General features: G+C 52.1%; 1 protein-coding gene across 2 annotated transcripts; it reads right to left on the reverse strand.

The window, feature by feature from the left end:
• Nucleotides 1-2,121: 2,121 nt before the first annotated feature.
• Nucleotides 2,122-8,335, reverse strand: RABGGTA (Rab geranylgeranyltransferase subunit alpha). Of its 2 annotated transcripts, XM_025393111.1 has the most exons (17): nucleotides 8,085-8,335; nucleotides 7,709-7,765; nucleotides 7,432-7,542; nucleotides 6,929-7,053; nucleotides 6,550-6,737; nucleotides 6,087-6,290; nucleotides 5,664-5,747; nucleotides 5,493-5,575; nucleotides 5,303-5,404; nucleotides 5,093-5,198; nucleotides 4,948-4,999; nucleotides 4,689-4,777; nucleotides 4,449-4,537; nucleotides 4,239-4,355; nucleotides 3,347-3,460; nucleotides 3,002-3,089; nucleotides 2,122-2,347 (listed from the first exon to the last, which is right to left on the reverse strand). In XM_025393111.1, exons 2-17 carry the CDS (start codon nucleotides 7,709-7,711, stop codon nucleotides 2,199-2,201), a joined length of 1,704 nt encoding a protein of 567 aa, XP_025248896.1. In that variant the 5' UTR covers nucleotides 7,712-7,765; nucleotides 8,085-8,335; the 3' UTR covers nucleotides 2,122-2,198. The 2 variants fall into 2 exon arrangements, with proteins under 2 accessions (XP_025248896.1, XP_025248897.1); XM_025393112.1 differs by having other exon boundaries at nucleotides 7,709-8,225.
• Between the last annotated feature and the right edge of the window lie 10,136 nt (nucleotides 8,336-18,471).

An 18,471-nucleotide genomic window follows, 5' to 3' on the forward strand; every position in this document is an offset into this window, starting at 1 on the left:
GGGCAGCGGGGCAGGCAGGTCCTTCTACCCACAGCCCTGTCTGGCCGACCTTCTGGTCCCAAGCTCAGGCTGCCTACCTCTGCTCTCATAGGCTCCTGCTACTGAGCTCCATGAAGCCCAAGCCAGGCTCAGCCCTATGAAACTGGCCCAGGGGCCTGGTGCTGGAACTCATCCTGCCCAGGGAGGTCCCGGGATCCCAGGTTGCAGACTGGTGACATCAGCAGAGAGGCCCTCAGACTGGCTCAGCCAGCTAACCCCTGACCTGCTGGCTCTACCAGATATTCTGACTCCCCACACCCCCAAGTCTGTCCCTTCTTTCTCAGCTGCTCTACAGCCCCAGGCATGAGTGAGCTGCCCCTCAAGTTTGGGATTAGGGAGATCAGAGTAGGAGCAATCTCATTTCACGTCCCCCACCCCCACTGTAGCCTGGGGAGTTGGGGGAGGCTTAGGCCTTTCCACTCAGGCTTGGGTGGGAACTGAGACCCCCTTCCAGGGGTACAGAGTACCTTTCTCTCACTGAGAGGAGTCTCTGCTCGTTTGGACTCGAGGATTCTCTTTTCTCCAACTTGGAATTCTTCTGGGAATCCAGACCAACCGGCTCAGGCACCTGTGCTGTGTGCATCCTAACTCCACCCCGACACTGGGGAAACACCAAGGATGGCACAGAGGCGATCCCAAGGCAGAAAGGAGGAGGCTAGGCATCTTCAGGGAGGATCTCCTTGGGTCTTGTCCTTGGGCCCGTCAGCCAGGGCCTTATTCCTTCTTTCTTTTCTTCCCACTGGTGTCCCAGCTCTGCCCACGGGCCGCCGAGCAGAAGACAGCGAAAACAAGTTGACAAGAAGACACAAGGAAGCAGAATCCAGGAGGGGCTGTTTGGCATCAGGCAGGGAGGCGCCATGGGAAGTGGGGACAGAGAGGCCCCAGGAACTGGCAGGGAGCCCTCCACACCCACACTGCCTTTTCTTGTCCAGCTCCAAGCACCAGAACCTGCCTGGGGGTGGGGGCCGGTGCCCCACCTCCAACACCCTCAGTAGACACACCAGGGGATATCAGACTTCCAGGCAGGTCAGCCAGAGGGCTCTGTGCAGGGGCTGGGTGTTTCTGCATCACTGCAGATACGGGAAGGGGCAGGGCCCTGGTTGTCCGGATGTGTGTGAGCACACGTGGACCCAGGCGGATCCCAGAGAACCAGGAGGATGCCTTTGTCACACTCTCTCCCTAGCTTTAATCAATCTTTCTCTCCCCACCCAGCCACGTTTGAGTCAGTGCCCTAACCCCTGAGCCAGTCCCCTCCCCCCACCACCACTCAGGACTGTATAGGTCAGGACAGGGTGTGTACATGGTATGTGTGGGGGGACACCATGGGAGCAGACACTCAGCTCAGGACCTCAAGGAGCTGAGGCCAGGCCGCTGCCCAACCATTCCTTACCAATACAGAAGCAAGAACATGAGTCTAGAATCCTAGACCAAGGGTAGAGACAACTTTGGTTTCAGTGCTGAAGCGCTCTGGCCAAGAACCATGGGCAAGTCTCAACAGCAGTTTCCTCATCAGAACACTGGGCCTAATAATCTCTTCCCTGAGACTCTGTGAGGATTAAATGGTATCAAGTATTCTCAAGGATACTTCAACCGTAGAATGCTACTCATGGGGACCGATACTGTGGTTCAGGCAGGGCGGAGCAAGAGCACCCTGGCCCACTCCTGGGAACATGGAGCCCCTGAGCCTCCCCAGCTATGGTGAATGGGGGCCAGGGCAGAGGGAACATCTGGAAGGTGCAGGGGTCATGGGAAAAACTTGTATGATGCTTCTAGCTGGAGAAACTCACAGCTGCTCTGTTCAGGCTCTGCTCAGCCAGAAGCAGAACCTGATCCCAAGCCCTGTTCCTGCTTGGAATCTAGACCCAGTCCCAGCCTCAACCCCAAACCAGAAGGTAAACACAAGCTCAGCCCTCACCCTGAATTCTGCCCCAGACACTGAGGCCTTGGTTCTCCCTGAGAGGAAACAACAGGATGGCGCAGAAACAATGAGCTGACAACACCCCATGTCTCTTCCCTTTCTTTTCCAAAAATAAATGGCTGTAGTGATGAAGGTAGTGGTGTAGTGGTAGCAGTGACAACAGGTTGGTAGCCTGAGAGGGCCTCTCCATTCTTTATTCAGTCCCAATAAGTTAAAGGGCAAGGGTAGGGGGCAGGGACTCTTAGGTGAGGATGCTGCTAACTGAAGGCAGCAGTTCAGCCAGGTGCTCCAAGATGCCCATCGCTTGGCACAGCGGGTTACCCTGCAGGTTGAGGAGGACCAGCCTGGGGCAGGAGGCAAGAGGCTGGAGCGCTGCAGGTTGCTGGAGGCCTTGTGCAGGAGAGTCAAGGAAAGCTTGGCAGGTTCCTCCCAATTCATTTGCTCCTGTGTACCCTCAAGAGCTGGGGACTGTTGCCTGGAAGTCTGTTTGATGGGCATCTCATGTGCTCCCTGGAGGGAGTCAGGCTCTAGGCAGGGACTGCAAACATCTGCCCACAGGGTCAGCCAAGAAACAATGAGCGGCAACACCCCAAGCAGACTGGTGTAGTATCAGGGGAGTGGTGGAGGGACCAGCCTGGTCCAAAGAGACATTTACTATTCAGCAACGACCAAGGGCTGCTGAGGGAAAATACCAGTGTAAGGTTGCTCTAACTTCCAATTTTTAAGAGGGGAATCAGAACTCTAGATAGTTTTTAAAGTATGAAACTTCCTGATTTTCAAAAAGCTACATGGAGCTGAAGAACAGCTGCAGGCTGCCCATTTGTGAACTCTGATTTAAGAAAGTCACTTACACTCTGCCAAACTCCACCAGTGCAAGTCAGTGATAGCCCAACAGCCCCAGGCTCTCCCCCTTCAACTCACACTACAGAGCCCCTGTCTCCTGCCCTGCCAGAGGGTGGCACATACCCTGCCTGCTGTCTGTCCCTCCCCAGGGTGGCACCTCACCTTACCCACTGTCTGAAAGGCACCCAGAAGGAAGGATACGGTTGTTGCACAGTAGCAGCTCCTGCAGCCGGGGTAGGTTGGTGACGCCATCCAGGGACTCTATGGCATTATCACTGGCCTGCAGCACCTGGGGGCAGGGAGGGCAGGGAGGCAGGACAGGCGCTGTTAGCCGGGGATGGTTCAGCAACTGAGGAGCTCAGGCTGACAGGCCCACAGCGCACACAGGGGCTCACGGGTCAGGCTGCGTGATGGAGGTGGAAGGCACACAGTTACCTGTTCGAGGTGGAAGGTCCTGCACATCTCTTTGTGGGATGGGCAGACTTCTGAGGTAGAGGAAGAGGAAAAGAACCGCCCATGACAGGGATGGAGACACGGGTACTTTACCTCAAGGCAGCGCAGGGCAGCCAGTGCAGGTGGCAGGGTTCGGAGACGATTGTGTGACAGGTCAAGATGGGTGACCAAGAGCAGCTGTTCCAGATGGCAGAGCACTGTCAGATCCTGGGAGGTAAAGGGAGGAAGGAGGTGATGGGCTTCCCAAGAGACCTGGGAGAGGGTCCTCAGCCAGCGTTTATTAGGCACATGCCCTCTGTGCCCCACAGGCCCTTGGGGACCCCAGCCAAGGAGAGGATGGGAACACATGGAAAGCTGACCTTACAGTCCACAGCAGTACATGACATGGGACAGTGAGTACTGTGAGTAGGGTAACCAGTGGGGTGGGTGAGGAGGAGGAGGCCTGGAGTTCGGAGGTACAGGGGCCAGTGGAGGGTGCTGGGTAAACAAAGACTGGTCCCCCATGGGGACTGGTCCTGATGAGGCAGAGATGAGTTTGGCAGGAATGGAGGTGGGCTGTGGTGATGTGATAAAACTAATGTGTTGGGAAGGTGGACTAGGAAAAGTGGAGCCTGGACAACTTCTCAGGAATCTCTGGAAAGTATTTGACCTTCAGGTATCGGGGGTTGCTCCAGGGTGAGATGGGCTGGAATGTGTGGGAGGAGTGGGCTAGGGGTCATTCTGAAGGAAGATGAAGCTGTGACCAGCCTGGGGAAGAAGCAACACAAGGAGGTCCTGGTGACTCGGGATTTGAAAGTGAGTGACAAGAAGAAGAATTGGCTGAGAGACAGAAAGGCCTGGAAGAGGAGAAAGCTGGGAGGGAGGGATGAACTCTATCTTGATTGGGAGGAAGTCCACGAAAGCACCTGAGACTGGGGGCAAAGTCAGGGACATGGGGAGGCCAGCAGGATGAGGGCCAGGGGAAGGCGTGCGTGGTAGCTCATACCTTGTGAGCCAGGTGCAGCACACGCACCTCAGCATACTCCATCTTGAGCACGCTATTCTCCAGCAAGAACTTGCTGCGCAGGTCATCCAGATATGCTGCCCGCATGGGGTCCACGGCCTGGAGTGGATGGGGTGGGCAGGGTATGCATGTCAGCCACCTGCCTCCTGCCTGCTGGGCCTCCCCCTGGCCTGTTCTGCGGGCACAACTTGCCTTGAGGGTCTGGAAGTACTGCAGGGTCTCCTTCTCATACAGCAAGGGGTCCAGTGCCCGCATCAGCAGGATGATGGTAAGCAGGCACCCTGAGGAGAGGGTGGGGAAAAGGAGGGTTTCTCCTGGATCCTCCTCTGCTCCTACCCTCCTGAGGCCCTCCTGCTGTCCTCTCAGGGCCACACTGGAAAGGGGCTCCCTCAGCGGGCTGTGGGAGCAGACTCTCACGGAATGGGGCCTCACATTTATTCTCAGGCTCCAGCTCCTGCAGCTCCTTACAGGATTCCAGCTCAGACTGCAGCACTGTGGACTTCTCCACTGACAGCTCACACCTGAGGGTGGGCAGGGTGCGGAGGTGTTGAGGCCCGCAGCCCTGAAGCACTGGTCAACATCCTCAGTATCTAGACTGAAACAGCTCCTTGAGGCCCCAACCTCCTGCCCTGGCTGCCTAATGCCCAGAGTCCAGAGCCCCTCTCCTTGTTTTGTGCTTCCCTATCACCACCTGAATAGCTGCTCGTCCGTGGTGGAGTCTCGGCACCAGCCCTCCTGGCGGCCTGGGGAAAGAGTAGGTGGTTGAAGGGTGCACCCTGGAGAGGAAAAGAGTGATGGGGACTGCTGCAAGGGGTGGAGGCTGCAGGTTCCATCACCTTTTAAAAGCACGCATTCTTTCTGGACATCACCTGCTGTCCAAATGACGCGAAATGTATGTTGGGGCAATTGGTCGTTGAGGGAGGCAGCAGGCAGGTCACAGAGCTGGGAGTACTGGGTCAAGGAAATGCCCCGGCCTAACTACTTTTTTGACTGTCCCACCCAGCCCTGCCCCAGACCCCACTTCTGCCCCACCAATCCTGGGATACCCAGACATGGCTGGGCCGGTTCCTGCCATCTGGGGTCCTCCACTCCACAATCAGGGGAGAATCATCAACCATGAGCAGCAAGATCTCCATCCTGGAGCCCACCTGGCACAAAGGACAAAGACAGACTTCAGCCCCATCAGCACCAGGCCCACAATCCCACAGTGCTCTTGACAAAAGCTGCAGGACTTACTAGGAGGGGCCGAGAGAAGGAGACAGTCAGACAGGCCTCGTCCCGGCTCACATGCAGGCAGCGCAGTGCATCCTGGGGGTCAGCTGCAGGGAGACACAGTGTCAGATTTCCTTAAACCCTCTCCCATTCCTACTAAGCCCTAAACACCCAGCCCCTTTCCTCAATGCTTACCTCGGCCTAGGAGCCAACGGTGATAAAACCAGGCACTCTGATCATTGGGGTCAGTGAAGAAGGCATTCTGCACCAACTCCAGCTCTGTAGGTTTCCGGGAGGCATGGTGCTGTGGTCAGGACACTGGTGGGCTCCTGGCCACTCCAACACCCTACCCTCTCCTTGGAGTACTTCCAGCCCCCAGTGTCACTTATATGCTGTCCTTGCACAGGGGCTATGTATGTCAGTTTTATCTTCCCCATCAGACACTTGAGCTCCCTGCAGTCAGGGACTGATTCTTAGGCACCCCTGGAGCCAGGCATGAAGTAGGTGCTCAATAAACCTGAGTGACAGGTTCAGGAACAGGGTCAGGCATGGGGACTGGAAGGGTGGCACTGCAGAGTCCTCCCTTCTGTAGGAAGGAGGACCCCTGACCCTGCTTACCTTTGAGCATCACATCCTCAGGGAGGCGCCCCTGTGGTCCAGAATCCGGCTGGGGGTGCAGCTGGGGCAAGAGACAGGAGCGGTAATGCCAGGACGAGTAGTTGGAGAAGTTTCGGGTGATGAGGCTGTCAGTGAAGGCTAGCTCTTCTGCAGGGGGCACGGCTGCCTGTGTGGCCACAAACCGCCGATAGTCCCAGCAGTGAACTGGAGGGGAGAGGTGACAGCATATCTTAGAGGCAAGGCAAGAGGAGCTACCTGGCTGGGACCCCTAGAGTCCCCTCAGAGAACTCCTAGAAACACTTCAGTGCACTCCACGGAGGAGGCATTTGACTCCAACATCCCTTTCAGCACCAGCTCAGTGGACCCATCCTGGATATCCCTCCCCATTCTGGGCCTTACTGAGGCCCCAGTACCAGAATGTGGGCAGGTGAGGGCTGTGGGGACAGAATCTGCAGGCACGTACAGTTCCGCTCATCCACCTCCAGGAAGCGGGCACAGAGCTCCAGCTCTCGGGCCCAGTTGGGTTCAGGCAGGCGGCCTAGCAGCCAGCATCGGTGGTGCCAGGTGCCATAAGACTTGGGGTTCACCCGCAAGCAGCTCTCCAGGAAGCCCAGTTCTGCCTTCACCAGAGCAGCCAACTCTTCAGGAGACCTGTACCCCGAAGGGAAGGGGGGTCAGGGCTCTCCTACACTCAACCTCAGCTCATCCCTCACTTTCTGCACCCAGCCCCCTACTGTCCTCCATCTATGCCACTGGCTGCCCCATTTCTCCTCCACCCCTGGACCCACGCAGTGTAGGCGCAGGGCCAGGGCAGTCTTCTGAGATCCTGAATCCCTACGCACTTCTGAGTCTCCAGCTGCTGCAGCACCTCTCGTCGGCAGTTCCAGAGGGTGGCAAAATCAGGGTTGGCTCCCAGAATCTGACTTGTCAGTTCCAGCACTGACTCATCCAGCTCACCAGCCTGGCGCTGAGAAGATAGGTGGCAGGGTCAGAGATCATATCACTTTCCCACTACAGGACTAAATAACGTAAACTCAAAACCACCCAATATTCTGTGAATCCCACATTATACAACAGGTACTATGAACCATGCTTTATGGCCTTACAGGTATTCTCTCATTTAATCTTCACAACGGCCTTATGCAGTAGGTGCAATTATTAGCCCCATTTTACAGATGTGCAAACTGAGGCCCAAAGAGATCCAGCAACTTGTCCAAAGTCATACAGTTATAAGTGAGAGAACCCAGAACTGGATCTAGGCAGTCTGACTTTAGGGACCAGCTCTTGGCCTCCATACTATACTAAGAGAGCTACTTGGGGTCGGGGCTACCTCTGAGGGCCCCACCTTCTGGAAGACGGCCTGGGTGGCTGACTGGTATAGCTTCAGCTTCTGCTCTCGTTCTAGCCTTTTGGCCTCCGCCTGCTCTTCTGACGTCTTCACCTTCAGGCGTCCGTGCTATAAGGATGAACGGGTTGGAAGAGTGCAGGTTGCCTTGCAGGAGCTGACCTGCAAAAGCCCCACACTGTGGAGCCCTAGGTTCATACGGGGCAACCAAGTGCACGACCACTGCGGGTGAGGGCGCGGGCGTGCGGAGATGAAGGGCTGGGCTCAGGGTTCTCACCATGGTGCCGGCTCAGGGTTCAAGACAGGGAAAGGGTCCAGTGGTAGCCCTCGAAGTCTGAGGAGAGAGGTGTCAATCACGTAGCCCCGCCCCCTACTAGCACCGCCCACAGCGGTTTCCCGGAAGCAGCAAGCCTGCCTGGGCAGAGACCCCCAGGGTGTAAAGAGGTCCTGGGACAGGCTTTGCACATTCAGCAAGAGGCGAACACCCGTACTAGAACTTCCATCCGTATGGCCCTTCCTACAGCCCGATTCGCCCGGGCCAGAGCCCGAGCCGGGGCACCTGGGCGTTAGGGACCACTCTGCGCACCAAAGGTTGCCGCTCCCCGCCCGTCCCACGGCTCCCGGGCACCCCCGCCCCCCGCGGGCGGACCCACCTGCGCTGGGAGGAGGCGCGGGGGATGCGGAGCTGCGGCGCCCGCCACAGAGCCCAGGCGCTGGCTAGAGCGGCGCCACGTCCTGGCTCACCGAAACGCAGCGCCCTCTGCAGGCTTGGGGAGGGACTTGCGACGGAGGAGGCCGGCTCGGAGGCGCGTGCGCGGGGGCTCTGCGCTTGCTGTCTGGAAACGCCTCGTACCTGTTAGCCACCTAGTGTGTACGAGTGCGCACGCGCGACTGTACCGTGCGTATGAAATAGTAGGGAGGACCATGCCAGTTGGCAACTCAAAATGTAGTGTAGTTAGTGGAAGAGGTTTCTCCAACAGCCAGAAACCCGCACCTTCACTACTCCACTGACCTCACCCTGGCCACACCGACACCCTTCTATATGTCAAATCTAACAGGTGGAGTTGCCTGTCATTTTCTCTAACCTCTGAAGCATTTGACGCTACCCACTTCTTTATACTTGACACCCCCATCCTGGCTTCTCCTCCTGCATCTCTGCCTCTCTCTTCTCATCTGTTCACCTCCACCCCTAAATGTTGGTGATCTCCAAAGGGTCCTTTCCTCACTGCTTTTTCACTTCACACACTGTTCCTGGGAGAATGTTTAAATCTAAGCGTTCAACTGCTTTGAGTTGGAGCTCCTCAGAGCTGTTTTGGCCCACAAATCTGGCATTACACTTTCCCTGGGTGAGTTCATTCACACTCATTGTTTTAATTACTACCTGTAAATTGATGACACCCAAATTTATATCTCCAACCCAGATATCTTGCAAGCTTAAATAACAATAAATAATATACATGCACATACATATTCAAACAGCTATTGGATATCACCTGGTGTCCCAGAGACACCTCAAACTCCAAAAGCCAAAAGGTATAAATTTTCTCTCATCCATCCTCTCTAAACATTGGCCTTTACATTTTCTATTGTAGTGAGTGGCACTATTTCCTCCTCACTTCTTAAACTCGCTTAAATACTCTATTCCCACTGCCACTAGAAGTTCAAACTCCGAATTTCTTATCCAGATTGTTGAAAGTCTTTTCAATGTTCTCCACCTCATCCCTTGTTATCAGTCCATCCTCTGTGCTGCTGAATCAATTTTTCTAAAATGCAGATTTCATGTCCTATCTCTGCCTGAAAGTGCTGAGTGGCTCCTTTTCAGGATAGAATTGTAATCTCTCAGCTTAGCACATCAGACCTACTGGCATTTGGGCTCTGCCTACTCTCTGGCTGTATGTCCTGCCTGACCCTGCCAAAAACCTTTCATGACAGCCTACAGAAATACTTGAAGTTTCCTAAATGTGTTAGCCTGTTCCCTCTCCTTGACTCTCCTTTCTCTACACTCCTCCTTTGCTGCAGTAAATCCTGTTTAAGATTTAACTTTTTGAACTCCACAGAACAAAGAAAAAAGATTTAACTCAATTGGCACCTCGAGGAAGTTCTCTAAAATGCCCGTCTGATTTGATAGACCTACATATGTACTTTCAAAGACTGTGATTTTTTCCCTGTGCCTACTGTAAGGAAGGTTTTCTGGTGGAATCTTCATGAGGTTCATGGTGGCTAGTGAGTGTCCCACATGTACATGTGTGTGATGTCTTTGTGAATAGTGTGTCCATGTGGCATATGCGTGTTTATAACTCACACCTGGGTAAGAAGGTAGTGCTTTAAATCTTTTTTTTTCTTTTTTCTTTTTTTTTTTTTTTTTTTTTTTGAGACAGGGTCTCACTCTGTCGCCCAGGCAGCAGTGCAGTGGCACAATCTCTGCTTACTACAACCTCTGCCTCCTGGGTTCAAGCAATTCTCCTGCCTCAGCCTCCCGAGTAGCTGGGACTACAGGCATGCACCACCACACCCAACTAATTTTTGTATATTTAGAAGAGACGAGGTTTCACCACGTTGGCCAGGCTGGTCTCAAACTCCTGACCTCAGGTGATCTGCCCACCTTGGCCTCCCAAAGTGCTGAGATTACAGGTGTGAGCCACCACGCCCAGCCAGTGCTTTAAATCTTTATATATCCTCTTTCTCAGCCCCTGGAAATGTGTGTAAAGTGTCCATTATATGCTTGTCCTTTCCTAGATCCTATAACAAATTACAGAGGAAAAGAGACATTTTTCCTATCCCTGTGTATTTGTAGTCCCAGTGAGTAAAGAGTTAAACCATTTATTGGTTCTCTTTGTGCCAGCCACTGTGATGGGAGTTTTGCATATATATGAGGGATGTGCATGCACGTAGAATTACAGGTAGGAGGCAATAAGCAGAGTGATTAAGAACATAGATGCTGGAGCCAAACTGCCTGGCTACAAATCCTAGCTTTGCCACTTACTTGTCCCAGTGTGACCTGGGGCAAGTTACTCAACTTCTGTGTTGAGGTTCCTCTGTGTCTCAATTTCTTCAACAGTAACACAGGAAAAATATTATCTAGCTGCTGCAGTTGAAGTTAATCTGTTGAAGTTAAGCTGAAATAAAAGAATCTATGTAAAGTGCTTAGAACAGTGTCTGTACTAAGTAAGGGCTCAGAATAGTAATAGGAAACTGAGGCTCAGAAAGATTAAGTAACTTGTTGAGGGCCACCCATGTAATAAGTGGCCAAATGGGACCTGTGTCTAGTCTGATCCAGCCCTCCCACCTCACCACCAGCCTTTTTTTGTTGTTGGTCACCTCCTTCTCTAGCTTCCTGCTCTGCGCACACTCACAGGCACAACCAGATACTTGGGAACACAGATGCCCCCAAGTGCAGATTTGCCAGGTATAGCCTTGCATCATAGTCACTAATCACATTGTGATTAGCAATCTTGAAACTGGGAAGGGTGAGTCAAGCAGGCTTAAGAGAGGAAGTGAGTCTCATGAAAAAATCTGCATCAGAGAAGGCAGGGCCTGGGTTTTGGAAAGAGCGGGCAGGAAGGGTATTTCAGGTATGTAATATGACGTGAAGGTGGGGGAGAGAAAGCCAAACAAACTTAGCTGGCTGCAGAGGGAGGCTGAGCCAGGTGCCTTTGGAGATAAGAGCAGTGGAACTGATGACAAGCCTCTTGCTTGAAGGCAAAAGGAGCTGTCAGGAGTTATATTTGGCCTCCTATGTGGAATAAGTGGGAACCATACAGGTGTCTGAGAGCCACAATTTTTTTTTTTTTTTGAGACAGAGTCTTGTTCTGTCACCCAGGCTGGAGTACAGTGGCGTGGTCTCTGCTCACTGCCAGCTCCGCCTCCCAGGTTCACATCATTCTCCTGCCTCAGCCTCCCGAGTAGCTGGGACTACAGGCGCCTGCCACCACGCCTGGCTAATTTTTTGTATTTTTAGTAGAGACAGGGTTTCACCTTGTTAGCCAGGATGGTCTCAATCTCTTGACCTCGTGATCTGCCCGCCTCAGCCTCCCAAAGTGCTGGGATTAAAGGCATGAGCCACCACGTCCGGCTTTTTTTTTTTTTTTTTTTTTTTGAGACAAGGTTTGCTCTTGTTGCCCAGGCTGGAATGCAATGGCATGATCTTGGCTCACTGCAACCTCTGCCTCCCGGGTTCAAGCGATTCTCCTGCCTTAGCCTCCTGAGTAGCTGAGATTACAGGCATGCGCCACCATGCCCAGCTAATTTTGTATTTTTAGTACAGACAGGATTTCTCCATGTTCGTCAGGCTGGTCTTGAACTCCTGAACTCAGGTGAGCTGCCTGCCTTGACCTCCCAAAGTGCTGGGATTATAGGCGTCAGCCACCGCACCCTGACAGCCACAATCTAAATGTTTGAAGAAGAGATTTTTACTGCCCTCTATGTATAGAAAGAAACAAACAATAATTGAGTATCAACATAGCTCCAGACATCTTATTTACTGCACTCACTACCTATATGAAGTAGGTATTATTATCCATATTTTACAATATGGATAATTTTACATGTAAAATAATTCATTTTACAACGAAGCAACAGGGAATACAGTGGGTTTGCAGAGGTTAGTTTCTTGTCCAGAGTTACACATCTTCAAGATTCAGAATTCAGTTGGCTCTATAGGTGGGAGTGACCATTGCCAGAGGCCTGAACTTGAGTTTCTTGAGACCTGGAACCCCGGCGTCTTTTCACCCCTGCCAATTCATTCTTTACTCCTGCTCCCAACATACATACATAGAAGCACACACACATAGTCACTTATAATGGCTCCAGGACCCTGAGCCCATCACAGATCAGAGATAATTTGGAGGGAGGAAAGGGGGCCACGAGCCCTGGGTCAGGGCCTTGGGTGAAAGCTTGGCTAGAAGCCATGGTCTGAAGGCAGGGGGAGCAAGTGTGAGACAGGTAATGGAGGTATTGCTGGGCCGTGTGCAGTGTGTGGTAGCGTGTGCCTTCATTCAGTCCCTTGATGTTCAGGATCAGTGCTGGGCCTCACAGCATGTTGGGTGCCAGGGATCCAGTAATGGACCAGAAAGACAAGTCTCTGTCTTCCAGAGCTTATGGTGGAGTGTAGCACTGTCCAATATAACTTTCTGTGACAATGGAAGTGTTTGGTATCTGTGTCATCCAGCACAGTTGACAGTAGCCCCATGTGACTACTAAGCACTTGAAATGTGCCTAGTGCAATGGAGGAACTGAATTTTTCATTTTGTTTCATTTGAATTAACTTAAAAAATTTTTTTTTGGCCAGGGGCCAGCTGTAGTGCTATAGTCCCAGCACTTTGGGAGGCCAAGGCAGGCAGATCACTTGAGGTCAGGAGTTTGAGACCAGCCTGTCCAACATAGTGAAATGCCATCTCTACTAAAAATACAAAAATTAGCTGGGCGTGGAGGTGCGTGCCTATAGTCCCAGCTACATGGGAGGCTGAGGCAGAAGAATCATTTGAGCCTAGGAGGCGGAGGTTGCAGTGAGCTGAGGTCGTGCCACTGCACTCTAGTCTGGCAACAGAGCAAGACTCGGTCTCAAAAAAAAAAAAAAAAAAAAAGTAGGTGGGACTACAGGCACACACCCAGCTAATTTAAAAAAATTAGCCCATGCCTGGCAAATTACAACAAAATTTGTTTAGAGACAGGATCTTTCTATATTGCCCAGGCTGGTCTCCAACTCTTGGCCTCCAAGCAGTCATCCTGCCTCAGCCTGCCAAAGTGCTGGGACTACAGGCATGAGCCACCGCACCTGGCCTAATTTAAATGTAACTAACTGCACGGGGCAAGCGGCTAGTATTGGACAGAGCAGATCTCTTGGGTGAGACACGTAAGATGGAGTAGGACAGGGGCCCATGAGGGCCCACAGAAGGGACACCTTACCCAGACTCAGGTTAAGAGGAACTTGTTTTAGATCTGGTGATTGTAATTGTTTACATTTTTTTCTGTTTAACTTTTGATGCTTATTCTATTCTTCTATAAAACTTGTCACTGAGGCATAACGTGTTATACTGAAAGTGCACAAATCACAAATATGCAGCTCTGATCCTCCTATTTTAAAACTCTCCCAGACACAGGTATGGGTAAAAGGTTTAGCGGGGGACGGAAGACACAGAATGGAGGTAAATGTGGGGAAAGAGGTTAGAAAACCCCCTCCTCAGGGATAATTTGGCAGGACCTAGAATCCACATCAATGTCCCTGTGGCTGTGGGTGGGCAGTGGGCATTGAGAATGAGGATGGAGAAGGACTATTTCTGAGGACTAATAGGCAGGATTTGGGAGCAGGCGAGACTAAGATGCAGGGATGACGGGAACTTCGAGGAAGGCTTACAGTTGTAAAGCTGAGGACTTGAGAATTTGTGGTGTCCATAGAGGTCCCAGAACATGGACGTGGGGAGGGATGGTTGCATGAGAAGAGGAAGGGCTACTTCTCACATGTTTGATTTTGAGGTGGAGTTGTCCTGAGGCAGCAAGAAATCCTTGCCTGGAGAGAGACTGAGAGGTCAAGGCAGAAGTCAGCGTGGGTGTCAGGTGTGTGCAGGTAGTAATTACACCCAGCAGAGAATGGGTGCTCTGGGGAGAGGGGAGGTGAGGGGAACCCACAAACAAGCTTTGGTAGAGCGTGGTGAGAGCAGGGCTGAGGGTGTGAGGCGGAGAAGCCTCAGTGGAGGGCAAAACAAGAAATGGACAGCGAAGAGAAGAACTTCTGTGCTCTTGAAGCCATAATTAATGTGAAATTATAATGACTGAATACTTTATAGCTATGATGGCAAGAAACTGAAGCTCTGTCTGAGGCCACACAGCCAGAAGTGATAAAGCCTGGCCTCATGCTCAGGCTAATTCCAGAAGAAGCTCTCTTGCTGGCTTTCCCTCCAGCCTCGCCCACCATGCTTTGCTGGAGCTGGTCAGGGCCAGAAGTGTGGGAAGAGGGTGGAAGGAGGTGTCCAGAGACCTCTGGGAAGCTGGGGTGGGGGTGCTGGATGCTGGCCTTGTAGGGAAGGGGGGCCAGCAAGGAGAGGCAACTCAGGCCAGATGGTCTGGATCTAATCTTGGGACCCAGAGGAAATCAAATATTGGGAAATCTGAGTTCCAGCACAAGTTAGGGTCAAGAAAAATGAAAGGGGAAGAGCAGTGCTGGGTGCCTGCCATGTGTCAATGACAGCAGAGTTGAAGCTTCCCCACGGCACAAGCAGAAGTGCTCAATTCTTCTCTCTTGCAACAGGGACCTTCCTCTGCCCCCAGCTTCCTGATTCTTTATAACCCTGACCATCACAGAGCAGAATGTAACAGCGAGACAGGGCTTGACGGATCCCCAGCAGCCCAGAGATACTCAGTGAAGTCACATACGCGGAGGTGGGGCCAGGTTTGGAAACCGGGTTTTCAAATGACTGTTAGTGGTTTTGCATCCATCAGCTCTATCTTAGGATATGTTGAGCAACAAAATGGTGAACTGTAGGTTTGCTGGTAGGATAGTAGATATGGTTGTAACAGGCAGGACACCCATCACCAAATAATATGAATTAATGTGTCTTTGTCAACCTGGAGGGAGGTCCCTAGTGGTGGCACATTTTCAGTGACATGCGGGATGAGCACAGATGCCACTCATAATTGAAGGTCACTTGCACATGATTGGGAGGAATACTGGATGATGACATCTGGCGAGATTGTTGGGCCAAATTTGTCACATGGTATTGAATAGGGACAGAATTACAGTTTGGTTCTTTGGTCTTCAGATAATCAGCTGCACAAGAGTAAGATATGTGAGGGGTGGAATAACAATAGTAAATGAAGACAGGAGGACTCTGAATGATAAGGGATTGGAAAGAATTGACCGTGATCTGCTTACCAAAAGCACTAACATGACTTTGGGATGCACTAAGAGAGCTTTAGTACCCAGAACAATGGGGCTCATAGGCCCCAGACTCTGTGAGAGTCAAACCCTGTTAGGAGTGTGTGGCCCATTTTGAGAGGGACAGAGACAAACTGTAGAGTCCAGAGGTAGAAATCAGGATGGTGAGAAGAGCCCATGACCAGAGGGAGGACATGAAGATACTGAACTGGGAGAGAAGATTCAAGGGGCAGATGATAATAGTCGTTCTACTCCTGGATAGAAACCGAATTGATTCTGCGTATCTTGAGAACAAAGAACAAAGACCAGAGAGTGGTTGCAGATCCTTTATGAGGAAGGACTTTCTAATAATTAAAGCTGCCCGAAGGTAGAATGGGCCTCAATGAGAGGTGGGAGGCATTCAAGCATATGTTGGTCAACCACTTTGTCAGAATGCAGTAGTGGACATTCAGAGACCAGAGTCTCTCCACTCTGAAGTTCTGATAGATTCTGATCCCTGGGATGGAGCAGGGGACTAGAGTAAACTCAGAGCCCAAGAAGACCCTCTCCACTGCCCATTCCCTGCAACTGCCCATTCCTTGGACACTTGGTTTGAATGCTTGCATTCTTTCTCTTCTCCCTGCTCCCCAGTTCTTTCTGAGTCAGGCTGAGGAAATTCCTTGATGGCCCATGGGGATTGCCATGTGCCTGTAGCACACTTCCTGGCTGGGGAAGAAGACAGAACAGGTTAGCCAGTGAGAAGGGAGGGCAGGTCCCCAAGGCTGCCCTAAAAGACAGAAGGGCCCCAGAGGGAAAGTCCCTACAAGAGCATTCTAACTCTCCCAGGGTGTGGTGGGTGCTGACTCATGTTGGCGTCTCTTGGGGAAGAGTTGAAGGAAAAGCAACCAAGAACTGGTGGTGCTGAAAAGCTGGAAAAACTTCTTGAGCCAGCCAGAACTGAAGCCTCTGTGACATGAGCCAGGCACTGCATGGTGACTGGTGATGATAATGACCTGTTGGCTAAAAATTGCCCAGAGCACTAGTGGAGGTGGGAATGTAGCCAAGAAACTCACTGCCTGGCAAGGCTGCTGCCCAGCTGCAGGGGGCACCATCACATTCAGTTTTGGGCATATATGATGTGAGTGGTACCAGGAGGCAGAAGCCCTGACGTTCTATGTCAGATGAGAAGCAGAAGCTGTGGAACAAAGTGACACTGTGGGTCCTGGGGAAGGATGGGATGCTGTTGCTGGTAGATGAACACAGGGGACAAAGGACAACAAAGGACATACTCCTCTGGGAGAGGAAAGAGGAACTGCTCCTTTGGGGGGAGGACTCAGGCCTCACCCTTTCCCTGTCCCATTTATCTGTCCAACAAATACTGACTGAGGGCCCTCTGTGCCTGATCCACGCTAGGGTGGGGGCTATGACAGTGAGCAGAGCACAGACACAGTCCCTGCCTCACGGAGCATATAGGTTAGCCCTGGGCTGTTTAATCGAACTTTCTGGATGACAGAAATAATCACATAAGCAAATGTAGAAGTACAACTCTGTTGACTGCTCTGCCTTTATGGAGAGGCATATGGTGCTGGGCGAGCACCTGATGGGCAGCTGCCTTGTCTGGGGATGGGGGTGGGCTTCCTAGAGGAAGTGAGCGGGAGCAGGGGCTGTAGGTGAGCAGAAGGCCTGGTTTGGGGTTCAGTCAAATGCCTCTTCTGTGCCTCTCAGCACCAGGTCCTGTGGTGCCTGCATTATAGCTCATCCTGTGGGTGTGGCGCCCCACTTCTCCTGCTGTGAACTACCTACCCAAAGGGACTCATTCGACTGCATTTCCTCTCACCTAGCAAGCTGCCTGCACCGTGGTGGTTGCTCAGCTAACGTTAACATAATTTAGCCAGTCAATTATCAACCAACAATTATTGAGCACCAGTACAGCTCAATAAACAGCGGTAACCAAGACAGACAAGGTCCCTGTCATCATAGGGCTTACATTATAGTTGGGGAGACAGTCCCTGCAGGAGTAGATACACACCAAAGACAATTTCAGGGAATCTAAGTGCCCCTGAGGGAAATGAAACAGGGTATTGAGACTAGTTGGGAAAGAAAGAATTAATGAATAAATGGTGAGCCATGGAGGCACCCACCCACTGGGCTGGGGTGAGAGATTAGGAGGAGGAGTTGGGGATCTTAGAACCCAGGGCGGGGAGCTTGGTCGGGGTGGCTGCACTCCAGGCTGTAGGGCCAGGCCTCACAGCACTGGAGGGAGTGGACAGGGAGTGGTTCCAAAGCTCAGAATTCAGTGTAAAGGAGAATGCCTAGAACTGCTGACAGGAGCAATACTGTGTTCCTGAGTCCCCTGTGGGCCCAATCATGACTCAGACTTGAGCTCTGTGCCTGGCAAAGAACACTGAGGGGAAAAGGGGCATGGAGGACCTGGAGTAGCCCCACAGAGGCATCCAAGGCTCCCACGGCTGGCAGCCCTGTTGGGAAATTGTCTTTTAGGACACTGAACAGGCGTTTTGAGGCGGAGGTGTGGTATGTGGGGCCGAGGCCAAGGATTGATGGATACTAGGGATCAGTGAGTCCTCAGAGGATCAGTCCTGGAATACAGACACTCCCGTGGCTGGCCTAGCGTACCTCCTCCCGGGGAGGAATGGTGGAGCCCTCACCACTGGTTCTCACTGGGCCTGTGAGCTCAGCCACACTCTGGGTTCACACCAGGTACTGTGCAGTTCTTTGCTGAAGGTTTCAAAGTTTCTGTGCATGGGGAAGGAGACAGCAGGGGAAGGGAGGATGAAGGGTCCAAGACCTAATCCCTAACTTTGGGAAGGAGTCATCCTTATCCAGGAAATGGATGAAGACATCTATGGCTTGAACACTAGTCAAGAGCTAAGTGAATTTCATAGTAAGAGGTTCCCCAGAAGCGAGCAAAGCAAGGGCAGAAGACACCAAGAGAAACTTCTAGGAGGTTGAGATGGGCCTGGCTGAATGAATTCTGGCAGGCAAAATGGGGTTGGGGGCTGGGTGAAAGAAGAATGAGTGGTAATCCAGAGATCAGAACAGTTGGAGCAAAGGTGTGGAGGAAAGGGAGTGTGGTCAAGTTTAGGTATGAGTAAGACTCAATGTGGCCAAGAGGAACTTAGGCTGGGTGAGCTTGGGAAAGCTTTCACCATTCTGCCCAGTCCCCAACCCTT

Source organism: Theropithecus gelada, chromosome 7b (genome assembly GCF_003255815.1).
Source record: "Theropithecus gelada isolate Dixy chromosome 7b, Tgel_1.0, whole genome shotgun sequence".
Classification (NCBI taxonomy): Eukaryota; Metazoa; Chordata; class Mammalia; order Primates; family Cercopithecidae; genus Theropithecus; species Theropithecus gelada.

Bases quoted from the DNA above. Each gene is read 5' to 3' on its own strand.
- RABGGTA (XM_025393111.1), bottom strand. The intron at 6,738-6,928 runs GTGCGTAGGGAT...TTCGGGGTACAG, and splicing joins CAGCAGCTGGAGACTCAGAA to GTCTCCTGAAGAGTTGGCTG. The intron at 2,348-3,001 runs GTATCCTTCCTT...CTCCTGCACAAG, and splicing joins GCTGCTACTGTGCAACAACC to GCCTCCAGCAACCTGCAGCG.